Source organism: Pseudozyma flocculosa (assembly GCF_000417875.1).
Source record: "Pseudozyma flocculosa PF-1 unplaced genomic scaffold scaffold00010, whole genome shotgun sequence".
Lineage (NCBI taxonomy): Eukaryota > Fungi > Basidiomycota > Ustilaginomycetes > Ustilaginales > Ustilaginaceae > Pseudozyma > Pseudozyma flocculosa.
In genome coordinates this window covers 636,764-648,971 of record NW_006920878.1, presented here as the reverse complement: position 1 = coordinate 648,971, position 12,208 = coordinate 636,764, and the positions used below count along the sequence as shown (strand labels likewise).

The window sequence follows — 12,208 nt, the reverse complement described above, 5'->3', positions numbered from 1 at the left end:
AGCAGGTGGGCGGGCTGGCATTGGCTGGGACGGGTCTCGTATTGTCCATGCTGTTGTCGAGCCGCAGGCAACGAGCGAAGAGGAGGAAAAAGAGTGGGCGAATAGATAGACGACAGGAGGCAAGAAAAGGGCAAGGGAACGGGGACTCGACTCGCCCCCGACCGCAGTCGTAAACACGGAGGGGGAAGAGGAAGAGGAGCATCGAAAAGAGCGAGCAACGATGGTGGGCGTCCGACCAGGGCGGATACGCGATGCGGTCCGCACGGGCTGCGGACGATTAGGGCGAGTAATGGTGCAATCGAAAGAAAGAAGGAAGAGATGGTGACGTGTAGGTGAAGCGCAGAGCAGCGGGCCACCGAGAGTGACGGCGGTCCAAGCTCGTCTCGCTCTCTGGCCCCCGCTCGACGACAGACGACCAGGTTCATGCCCGCCCGCTCTAGGCGTTATGGCTGGTCAGCGACCAGAGCGAGAGCGAGACCGACTTGGGGTCCGCCCGGTCGGCGTCGGTCAGGTCGCTCCACTGCGGCTGCCAGACGACCTCGATTGTCGACGCCGCGCTCGTGTCGTCAACCTCGATCTGGAGCGCCGTAACGCCCCGGTTCTCCTGGTCCGACACCTCGGGCGGGGGCGACGCCACAGGCTGGCCGTAGATGCGCGTCGCCGGCGGGCCGTCGGTAGTGAAGCGCCCGTTGGACGGCGACAGGATCTTGACCACCATCGTCTTTTCGCCGCCGTCGAGGTTGAGCGTGCCAGTGACGCCAGCGTTGACGTCGGTGATCTTGCTCAGCTTGAGGGTGGCCGTCTTGCCATCCGAAGAGAGGGTGACGGTGCCGTTGGTCTGGACGCGCCACTTGATGTTGTTGATCGAGCCCGACTGGGCAATCTCGTCGCGGACGAGGACCTGGCGGCGGCCGTTGAGCATGCGGATGCCGCGCTGGACGACGCCCTGGCCGAGGCTGTAGCAGCTGCTGAGGTCGCTGATAAAGTAGGCCACGTCGTTGGTGCCCGGCTTGTAGTCGAGCGCGGCGCTCTGGACGGGGTTGGTCGTCTCAAACTTGTTGACGGGCAGGCAGTTGGCGACCTGGTTCTGGTTGTTGAGCACCAGCGTGTTCTGGCCCTGAGTCGCCTTGCGGTAGTAGGTCCATCGCGCCGAGGAGTCGGTCTCGTTGGAGAAGTAGTCCTGCGACAGGTAGTTGCCGTTGCCATACTCGCCCGCCCAGCGCGTGCCGAGCGCGTCGACGACAAAGGTGCCCGCGTCGAGGTCGCCGTGGGTCTGGTGGCCCGTCGCGTTCGAGGCCTTGACGCCGACATAGACGCCGGTGGTGTCGGTCCACGAGCTGCGCATGCTGGCCCACTGTCCGCCGTCGTCGTTGTCAAAGAAGCGGTCGAGCGGCAGGCCGTTCCAGAAGGCGCCGATGGTGGCCGGGTCGTACCAGAACATGCTCAGCGGGTCGAAGGAGGCGTCGGAACGGTCGCGCTGGAAGAGGGCGCCGCGCGGGTCGCCCGACAGCTTCGAGTAGAGCATGAGCTGGTTGGCCGTGGTGGCGAACTTGCCCGGTCCGTTGTCGCCGTAGAAGAACATGCCGGCGTTGCCGGTGACGTACATGTGGAAGTCGCTCGTCTTGTACCAGTTCGGGTTGACCGCCTGCAGGCCCTGGTCGCTGCCGGTGGCCGAGATGAGGGTGCTGAGCGCGCGCGCCTGGGCGTTGGTGCCAAAGTACCAGTAGTTGGGCGTCTCGGACCACGTGCCGTCCGTGTAGACGCCGCGCATGCAGTTGTCCTTCATGTTCTGGACGGCCGAGTTGATGATGCTGTCGGCGATGCCGTTCTCGGTGCTGTTGCCGTCGCCGCGGATGGCGAGCGCGCCCGTCAAGAGGCCGCCGTTGCAGACGCAGTTCCAATTTCCGTTTCCGCTGTTGGTCGTCTTCCACCATCCGTCGCCGGTGGCGTACTGGTTCTGCCCGGGTACCAGGCCGCGGTTGACAATGGCGCCGAGGATCGTGTCGCGCTCGTCCTGGGACCAGTCGTCGTGGAGCCAGTCGTAGGCCATGGCAAAGGCCGACGTCATCTCGGCCACGTCGAGGAAGTGCTGCGGGTTCCAGCCGATCGTGTTCTGCGACCAGTTCGACTCGCCCGAGTTGCCGGCGGCCGTGTTGAGCTCGCGGAAGAGGCGGGTCTTGTAGCGCTGGTCGCCCGACATCTTGAAGGCGTAGGCGAGCGCCTTGACGCGCATCTGGACCTCGCGGCTGACGTCGAGAATGCCGGATCCCGTCGGTCCGCCGTCGACAAAGTAGTTGGTGACGGGCGCGGTGAGCCAGGCGGTGGCGTTGTGGAAGATGGTCTGGTTCCAGAGGGTGAGGTAGGCGTCGTTGGCAATCTTTTCGCCGAGGCAGTCCCACTCGGCCTTTGTGGCGATGATGCGCGGGTGGGGGCGCAGGTTGGTGAGCGAGCCGCCCGAGAAGGTGTCGGAGCACGTCGAGTTGTGCTGGCGTCCGCTGAAGGAGGGCGCCGCGGTGTCGACCTGCTTGGTGACAAACGCGGGGTTGCCATAGACGTCGGTGCCCTGGTAGAAGAGCTGGTTGTTGCCGCCCTGCTTGGCAGCCTGGGCCGAGGCCGAGAGGGTGCCCGAGTCGGCGCCGGCGTCGCTGCCCTTGCCGACGTTGGAGCGGTTGCTGGTGCTGCCGCTGCTGTCGTCATCGCTGCCCGAGCTGCGGCTGCCGACGACACCGCCGACGACGGCGCCGGCGATGATCAGGATGGCGAGGGGGATGCCAAACTTGATCCACTTGGACATGCCCTTCTTGGGCTTGGCGTACGAGTAGGTGGCGGCCGCGTTGGTGGCTGCTAGGGGTTGGCGCGTGCAATGGGACGAGGCGGGCGGCAGGGGAAGGACACAGAAGAGCCGTTGCGGTACGAGCGGTAGAATCCCGATGGCGGTGCGTCAGCAGTGTGACGAGCGTGTGCAAGACACAGGGATAGCGGGCAGAGGGGCGTCGACGCTCTAGTCGCACTCACCTGCATTCTGGCCGTACGAGTTGGAGCCGCCGTATCCGGGGCTCTTGTCCGGGTAGTCCGAGTAGCCACCCTGCTGGTAGCGCTCATCGTACTGCGACTCGTTTGAGTGCATGTAGGGGTCCGAGGGCCGTGTGTACGACATGGCGGGCGATGCGGTCCGGAGTGTTCCTCGTCTGTGGGGCAGTGGTTGCAGGTAGAAAGGGGGTCGCGCAACAAGTCAGCCAGGTCCGTCCGTCCCAATGGGCCGAGGTCGTCGACGAGACGAGCGCTGCTGGTCTTGACGAGAAGCGAGAGACGAGGCAGCAGCTACTCACCTAGAGGTTGAGCGAGCGAGACGGTGTGGTCAAGAAAAGGCAGTCGACGGAACCAGGGGAAGCCGAGAGACGAGCGTGTCGGAGTCGTCTGCGTGAGTCCAGAGGGCCGTCGTCGATGGACCCGACTCTATCCCAGCACGAAGATGGAGAAGGAAGGTGGTTGGTCGGAAGGGGTCGGAGGGTGGTCGTTGGTGGTTGATGGTGAGAGTGGGTGGGTGGTGGTGGTGATGGTCAAACGACGGGGCGATGGTTGGGTAAGTGGCGGCGGACGCCCGGGTTGGGTGGGTTACGTTGGTGGGGGGCTGCGGGCCAGCAAGCAGGCGAGCGTCCCCTCGCGCTTGGCAGGCGGACCTAGGAGTCCTGCCTGGGCTGCCCTCTGACCTGGCGGGCAGGCGCAGGCGCAGGCGCACGAGCTGGCAAGCTGACCTCGAGGGGGCCGAGGAAAAAAAGAGGGGTCGTCCCCGTCCGGCTTGGCGGCCAGAGGGCAGGCTAGGCCAGGGCAGGGCAAGGCGAGGCGAGGCGAGGCGCAGCGACACTTCGACCTGCCCTGCCTCACCATGCGCCTGCAGCCGGCGTACCGGGGTCAGAGAAGAAGCAAGCAAGCAAGCTGGCGGGCGTGCCTCTGTGTCTGGCCGAGGCAGGCCAGGCCGGGTGCAACGCCCCAAGCCAAGAGGGCCGCCGCGCGCACGCCAACGAAGCGCCTGGCTCGGTCGCTCGGCGTCTTCAGCCGCCCGCCGCCCGTCGCCTGCCGCCTGCCGTCCTGACCCTCCTGTCGATCGGCGACGGCCCTCGAAGCTGGGTTGGGTGGCTGAGCTTGTCGCCTCGGCGTCGTCGACCGATCCTACCACATGCCCCGGCGAGCACGTACATACGCACCTAGCACCACCAGCAGTATCCGCGACCTGGCGCACCGTGGCAGGTGGCGTCGCCCGAGGTCAGCTCGGGCCCTCTCTCGCCACCTCGCACCGCCGTCGCTCTGATCTGCTCGGCGATGCCGGTTTGGGTCTCGGTGTGCGACCCGACCCCCTCCAACCACGATCTCGACGATGCCGGCCGACGTACGTTGGCCTTTCTTCTGATCTTTGTCTGAGGCGTTCCTCCTCCTTCCCTGTGTCTGGTTACGGAAGGCAGGCCGGCTTGACCAGGCCAGGCAGCTCGAGAGCAAACGACGCCGCAGTCCCGACGGCGAAATCCTTCGGCCTCGCTTCGACCGCGACCCTCGTTGGCTGCGCTCACACGCGTACTCTCCACCCGTTCGGGCTCTTTCCCTCTCTCTCTCTGCGTTGCCTCCTGGACGGGAGAGGGGCCATGCATCACAGGGCAATCCGACGACTCGAGCTCGGTCGGTCTCTTCTGCACCGCCCTGCCAGGCCTTGCCGTGCTCGGACATCCGTCGGCATCTCGTCTCCCCCCTGCCTGCCTCGTCTGACCCTGCCTGGCCTGGCTTCTGCCCATCTCAACGGCTGCCGAAGACGAGGTGCCGCACAGTATCGCCAGACATGTGCACGCGTGAGGCGTCCATACATTCCCACTCGGCGCGACTTGGACATCCACAGGGCGCCGCCTTCGTTGCTCGCAAGCCAGGTACCCGTACCCGTACCCGCGCTGCCGACTCCACGCTGCGCTGCGAACGAAGCCGATTCCGAGCGGCAGACGGACGGGCGGGCGGCACACTGCATTCTTCGGGGATTGGCTGAGCGCGTCTGGGGTCCGACGATCCGCTGCCGCCTACTTGCTTGCTTCTTTCCTTCGAGCAGCCCTCGTGGGTGCGAGCTCATCATCGACCCGGTCAGATCCTTTGTCAACCTTCGCCGCCGCAACACCACACCACAGCCCATCCGTGTACGGCTCTAGTGGCTAGGCACTGGCGATTTCTTGTATCATCCCTTGGGGCCGGTCTGTCGCGCTCTCTCGTCTGTCGTGCGCCTCCCCCTCCTCCTCCTCCCAGCCTTCCTTCGTCCTCGCGGTCGGCCCGGGTGTGTGGTAGTGTTACAGCAATCGCCTCTCGTCGTTCCTCGTCGTCGTGGACACCAGCGTACCCCCACCCGCTAGCGCTCAGATGCCACCGCTGCTCCCGCCAAAGAGCACGGACGGATCCACCGAGGCAGGCATCATCTCCTGACCCGGGAAGGGGTTGGGCGATCGGATGAAGGGACTTGGTCCGGGCGCAGAGGGCCCAGAGAGGCCGCCGACGCCCATGCCCAGACCCGAGCCAAAGCCGCCGCCGCCGCCGTCGAGATGCATCGGCCCACCATCCATCGACAGCAGCGAGTGCGAGTACGCCGCCGAGCTCAAGGGCGATGTCAGCGCTTGCGAGACAAACGGCGCCCGCGTCATGTCGATCCCCGTGACGGGCGCAAACGTCGTCGCCGGCATCGACATGGACGCCGCCGACGAGCCCATCGGGATAAAGACGGCCCCGCTCATGGCGCCGTGGCCAGCCGCAAGCGGAGCGCCATTGCCATCGCCTGCAGCCGCGCCGCCGGCTCCATTGTCGCCCTGGCTGCCGTGCCCCTTGGTCTTCGCCTTGGTCTTGTCCCGGTCCTTGTCCTTGTCCTTGTCGTCCTTGGCCTTGTCGCCGTCGGCCTCGATGATGGGCGGGGGCGCTACCTCTGGCACCACCAGCCTGCCCGCCTTCCACCGCGCGCCGCACGCGTTGCACAGCTGGCTCGGTCCTTTGGGCCCTCGGCGCCACATCGGCGTCTTGGTCTTGCCGCACGCACCGCAGCTCTTGATCGAGCCGTCGGGGTTGTGGGTGGCGACGTGCCGCTTCCGCTTGGGCGGCTTGCTCGGCGTCGGCTCCGGCTCTTCGGACTTGACGCCGGCGGTCACATCGTCGCCGCCAGGCGCGATCCCGCCCATCGCGCCCATCGCGCCCGGCCCGGCTGCGCCCGCAGCGCCGCCGCCGATGCCGCCAAAGGTGAAGATCATGTCGAGGTCGCCGCTCTGGACACCCGCCTTGCGCTTGGCCACGGGCCGTGCCGCCACCAATTGCGGCCGGATGGCGAACCTGTCCGAGAGGTGGTCCTCGAGACCAAAGGGAATGTGCATCGGCGGGATGCACGGCATGACAAAGCGCCGGTCGGGCAGCTGGCTGTAGAGGTCGACAAACGAGTCGGCCGTCTCCTTGTGGATCTTGATCTCCTCCTCCGGCTGGTCGAGCAGGTGGTACTTGATCTCCGGCACCAGGAACTCGGCCACGTCCGGCGCCAGCTCAATCTCGGGCTCGGCCTTGACGGGGCGGACCACGGCGTTGGTGATGGCTCCGGGCACCCTGCCAAACGCCTCCCACATGCTCTCGGTGACGCCGCCCGAGATGCTCCACGTGGCTGGGAACTGCTCGTGCCTCTTCTCCTGCTCGGCCGCCTCGGCCTCGGCGCGGGCGCGCGCCTTGATCTCGTCGTCGAGCTTCTTCTGCGCCTTCTTTGACAGCTTCTTGGCCCCCGGCGCCGGGGTCGATGCCGCAGCGCCGCCTTTCGTAGCAGTGGCGGCGGCGTTGGCAGTCCCGTTGGTGCCGCCCGTTGCGCGCTCCGGCGTTGCGAGTCCCTCGATGCTGCCGGCCCTACCGCCCATCTGCTGCGCCGTCATCTCGGCTTCGGCCCTTCGCCTGGCGGCCTCAATCTCCTCGAGCTCGTTGGTGCCGCTCAGCCCGGCAGCGTCGGACCCGACCGAGGGGACAAAGAAGCTCAGCTTGAGCTCCGGCTCGATGCCCTTGACGTCCGGATTGCTGCTGTCGTCGTCGTCGTCGTCCTCGATAAAGTCGTCAAAGAAGCCGCGCTCCCGCTTGACCTTGGGCATCGAAGCCGGGTCGAGGCCCTCCCGGCGCTCCACGACGCACTTCCACAGCGGAAGCACGAACCGCATGCTCGGATTCTCGCGGAACTCGACCACAATGATCGGCGGGCGAGGCGGACCGTCGGTGGGCCAGCCGGGAGGCAGCTGCCGCAGCTTGGCCTGGTGCTCCTCCCGCTGCTGCTGCTCCTGCTGCTGTTGCAACAGCAGCTGCTGTTGCTGCTTCTGGGCAGCGGCGGCGGCCCTGGCTTCGGCCTTGGCAGCGGCGGCCGCCTTCTTCTTGGCCTCCCTCTCCTCGGCCTTGGCCGCCTTCTTGGCTGCTTTGATCGACGACAGCTCCTCGGGATCCGGCTTGGGCTTCTTGGCCTTCTTGGGCCTGTCGGTCGCCTGTGCGTTGGCAGCGCCGGCAGCGGATTCGGAGGCCGAGGGAGGGCCGTCCTTGCCCTTGCCCTTGCCCTTGCCCTTTGCGGCGGCGGCCCCCGCGCCGCCATCAGCCTGCTTGCCGGCGGCTACCGCGTTCGACGACGACGAAGAAGCCGCGGCGCGCGCTTCGTCCTCGCGCAGCTGGGCAGTGATGGCCTGGATCCACACACCAAGCGACTTGAGCTGCTCAGGGTTCGCTTTGCCCGACGCGGCCACGTGCAAGAGCTGCTGCAGCTCAGGGTTGAGTGCTGCCGTCGCATTGACACGCGAAACAAGCACGGCGTCGATGGCTGGCTGCGCTCCGGACGCCGGAGGCCTCGCTTGTGCCGTGGTGGGCTGCAAGGGCCTGGGACCTGCCGTGGCGCCCGGCGTCGGCCTAGAAGGTCCGGTTATGGGTGCAAACGTCGTTGTCGCCGTGGGAGGCTTGCCGCCAGGAGTCGTGGCGGCGGGAGGTTGGACGAGTCGGCCGGCCAAAGGTGCCGGAGCCACTTTCGCCACAGACGGAGCCGGAGCAGGGCCTGGCGCGCTACTGCCGCCGCTGGCCTTGTTGGTCGCAACCGGCGATGGTGCGGCCGATGCTGCGGCTTGTGACGTCGCTGGCTGGCTGGGCCGTTGAGCAGCCTGCTGCGTTGATGGCTGCGAGATGGGCGACAACCGAGCGGGCGCGAACTGGACGTGCTGTGAAACCGTCGTCGTCTGTCCGGCAACGGACGCCGATGTCGTCACCGTCGCGGTCGGGATCTGGCTCGCAGTCTTGGGTGGTGTTGCCGCTGCCCCGACCGGAGCAGTCGCTGGCGTGTTCTGGGCTGTAGCAGCCGGCTTGACAGACGAAGAGGCTGGCACCGACGCTGATGTCGCAGGAGGGGCTCCGGCCGGGCGCACTGTCGCCGGTTGCACTGGCCGAGGTCCAATCGCCGAGGACGCCGTGGGCGCGCCGGCGATTGCACCCATCGCAGGGGTCGACACGGGCGCTGCGACGGGTTTTGCGATCGTGGCTGAGTTGACAGCCGCACCAGTGGCGGAACCAGGCGCCGCCGTCGAAGTCGCCGGCTTGACGGGGCTCGGCGGGGCAGCAGCCGGCACCGCCAATTTCACTGCGGGCTGCTTGGGTGTCGATGCGCCAGCAGCAGTAGCGAGAGGGGGTTTGACCGACTGCTGAGGCGCATTCGTTGCAAGAGGCTTCGCAGTCGCCGGTGGAGCTTGCGCAGGCGCGGATGCAGGAGCCGGCGAAGTTGCAGGCACGGGCACCGAGCTCGCTTTGGTCAACATAGAAGTTGGTGTGGGTGCGATGACGAATGGCGAAGAGGTTCCGTTCGAGGCAGCAGGTCCCGCCGTTACGGCTGCTTTTGGTGTTGCTGCTGCGGCGGCGGGTGTTGACTTGGCATCGGTGGTTCTGGCCGTTGAAGTTGGTGACGGTCGCTGGTCGCTGGAGGCACCGGCGCCGATCCTGTTCGTCGCTTGGGAGGCTGCAGAAGCCTTGCCTGCCTTGACAGGCGAGCTGGAGGGCGCTTTCGCTTCGAGCGGCAACGCGACTCGCTCTGGCTTGGCTTCGAGCTTGGGAACGCAGCTCGTGACAGTGGTCCGCTTGGTCTCGCCATAGGGCCCGGTGTAACTCTCGACGTGGGGCGGGCCAAGGTTGGGCAGCTCAACGTCGGGCCGCACCTCCCAGAACTTGGTCTTGACGAAGACGTGGGGACCGACCTGGATGTCGGCGCGCCCGAGCTGGATCAAGACGTGCGGCTCGCGCGGGTTGAGACCATGGAGGAGGCTGAGGGGCAGTACGTTTGGGTAGATCGTGCCGGAGCGCATCTTCTGGCTGAAGGGCGGCAGCAGCGAGGAGAGGTGCGAGAGGCGCGACTGACGCAGCGACTGGAGGAGGACGAGGCTGTCCCCGACGTTGGCGGGCTCGCGCTTCCGCTTCCGCTCTTCGCGCCTCTGCAGCCTCTCCTCCTCGTCCTCGTCGCTGTCCGAGATTGAGCTAAAGGTGTCCGAGTCGGACGAGTCGCTCATCTCGACGCTGGGCTGCTTGATCTGCCGCGAGACCGAACGGCCGGGGGTCATGGACGAGTCTCTAGCGGCAAAGGGGTCGGCCGCTGCACCTGGGGTCGATGCGAGGGGGAGATTCGGGGCGATGCCGGCTCCGGAGCCGTTGTTGAGCTTGGCCTTTTTGAGGAAAGCTTCCCTCTCCTCGGGCGTCGCCGTGTTGAGGAGAGTGTAGTCTGGCCGCACCGTCGACGAGGGCAACACAAAGGGCATGACATGGTCTGGCAGCACCTTGCGGCCTCCTCCGCCTGCGCCAAGCAGGGCGGGCACTGCATGATCCGGAACGGCGCCGATGGTGCCTCCGACCGTGCTAGGACCAGGCGGTGCGAGATCGGCACCCTTTGAGCCGGCCTGGTTGATCCTTCGCTTCTGCTTGCCTGGCTGGCGCGGCGCGCGGGCCTTTGCAGGGGTGGCCTTGGGGGTCGAGCCAGACGTGGTAGAGGGGGCACCAGCAGGACCCTGCGATGCGCTTCCATCCTTCTTAGTAGCTGCCGGAGCTGGAGCAGGAGCTGGAGCCGAAGCCAGCGGCAGCGATGCGGCCAAGGATGCCGGAACGCCAGCGGGGACCGTGTCCGAGCTCTGCTGCACGGAGGCTCCAGTTGGCGAGCCTTGAACGCTGTTCCGAGGCGGTGTCGCTTCGGTGGCCGGCGTCGTTATCGAAGGCGGCTCGGCGGATGGAGCCGAGATCCTGGTGGCGGCGGCAGCGGCAGCGGCCTGGCCCTGGGCCGGCTGAGCGGGAACTGCGCCGGCGGTTGCCTTGCCTTCGCTCAGTGTCGATGCAGCGCTGGCAGTTGGGACAGGGCTGTTCTGCAGCGACTTTGCGGCCGCATCGGATGGATGTGAGGGAGGGTTGGCGGTGCTGGCGTTGGATGCCGGGGCGGTGGCTGTGGCATTGGCGTTGGCGGGTTTGGCTTGCTCGGGCGTGTCAGACGTAGGGGCTGACACGGGAGCGATGCTCATGGTTCTACGGAGCGGGAAGGCTGGCTCCGACCGAGTCGTTTGATCCCGGTCCCCCTATGGAGCTGGATCAACGATTCGAGATGGGCGAGATCAAGGCGGGACCGATCGGGGATGCATAGAGAGATGCAGCGGGCGACGGGAGATGCCGCGGCAGGCGTGGATGGCTCCTTGACGTCGCGCGCGAGGATGGGCTGCCGGAGGCGCTGGACGGCGGCGAATGGGCTGAAAGAGTCGCAGAGGAGGCTGGTGGGTGAGGCTTGGCGTGCGGGCAAGCAAAACTGAGTCGATGGTCGTCAAGGGGGAGTCGTCTGCGGGTTCGTGAGGGGCGTGTGATGGGGTTGATTGGAAAAAAAAGGAGAGTGTTTGATGGAGGTTGAGAAGATGCGGCGAGCCAAGGGTCGCGGGCGGGTGGAAGCGGGGCGCGGCAAGCAGTCAAAAGCGCCGGCGGGAAAAATAGGCCGATGGCCAGCCAGGCAGCGCGGGCGGGCGAATTGAGAATATTGCCGTTGCGCGTTGGCGGCGAAGTGCGGTATGCAGGATCAGAGCGGACGTAGTGACGGTCCATGCAGCATCAAACAGGACAGATCGCGATGGGGTTGGAGTTGGGTTGGAAGAGGAGGAAGACGGTCGAAGGGTCAGCTGTGCCCGGCAGCGACCACGGACCGGCTGGTGGCCGCCCGCCCGCCAGCGTCGGTAGTGCGTCGGGCGCGTGAGTGGTGCAGTCGAGGGGATGCCGGGCTGGGCTTGCTCACCACACAACAACAACAACCAAAGGCCAGGAGGCGATCGACCGGCGAGACGGATCGGCAATCTATGTGGTCCGCCAGCGCGGCACCGACGGCGGTCTGATGGAGGGTCGAGTGCGGTGAAGCGTGCGCGACGAGGGCGGCGTTGAGCGAGAGAGCAAAGTGCGACCGTTTGCGTGAGGTATGGTCGAGTTCCGAGGTGATATTGTCGCAGTTAGGCCGATAGCGGAAGGGACGGTCGGGATGGTGTTGGTGGTGGTGGTGGTGGTCGTCGTTGTCGTTGTGGCTATGGCCGTGGGGAAGGGATGGGGCGGGGGTGTTGCGTCAGAAGGAGGCGAGGCAGGCAGGAAGGCGAGGAGGTCAGGCAGGCAGCGGAGGGGGACCGAGCGCGTCGGGTTGGGGGGGCCAAGAGGCGGGCAGAGCAGGCAGGGCCAGGGCCAGGGCCAGCGGAGGGCAGACAGGCTGAGGAGCAGGCCGGGCGTGGGCCTCTCGGGGGCAGGCGGGCCAGAGGAGGCCGTGTAGGAGGGCCTCACGTAGCCCTGCATATGCCCAGCCTGCCTCGCTCGCGATCCCAAAGCGAGCACGACCTCTCCCCCCGGCCTCTCTTCTCCCTCTTCCGCGGCGGCAACAGCGCGGCAGCCACCGGTCCGTCGTCGATGGCCACCGCCGCCAAGAACGAGCAGGCCAGAGGGCTCGCGGCTGCAGGTCACCGTATCGTGCCGCACCAGCTGGCCGGCCTGCCACTTTGACAGGCTATTTGGCAAGCCTTGTTCGCTCCCATACGCCTGTCTACAGGACCGATAGGAAGAGGGCTGCATCGGCACCGTACTGCCCAGCAGAGGCAGGTGAAAGGCGAGCGATGGCGCGGTCGAGGATGGCCACCAGCAAGACGTCTGCAGGTGGTGGTGGCCGATG

The 12,208-nt window shown here is 66.7% G+C and overlaps 2 protein-coding genes across 2 annotated transcripts; both read right to left on the bottom strand.

The window, feature by feature from the left end:
* Window positions 1-436: 436 nt before the first annotated feature.
* Window positions 437-3,157, bottom strand: PFL1_03435 (uncharacterized protein; the record flags this gene model as incomplete). Its single annotated transcript, XM_007880952.1, has 2 exons — window positions 437-2,841; window positions 3,016-3,157. 2 exons carry the CDS (start codon window positions 3,155-3,157, stop codon window positions 437-439), a joined length of 2,547 nt encoding a protein of 848 aa, XP_007879143.1.
* Window positions 3,158-5,384: 2,227 nt separating this feature from the next.
* Window positions 5,385-10,547, bottom strand: PFL1_03434 (uncharacterized protein; the record flags this gene model as incomplete). The annotated part of the gene is made up of 1 exon (XM_007880951.1): window positions 5,385-10,547. One exon carries the CDS (start codon window positions 10,545-10,547, stop codon window positions 5,385-5,387), a length of 5,163 nt encoding a protein of 1,720 aa, XP_007879142.1.
* Window positions 10,548-12,208: the final 1,661 nt, after the last annotated feature.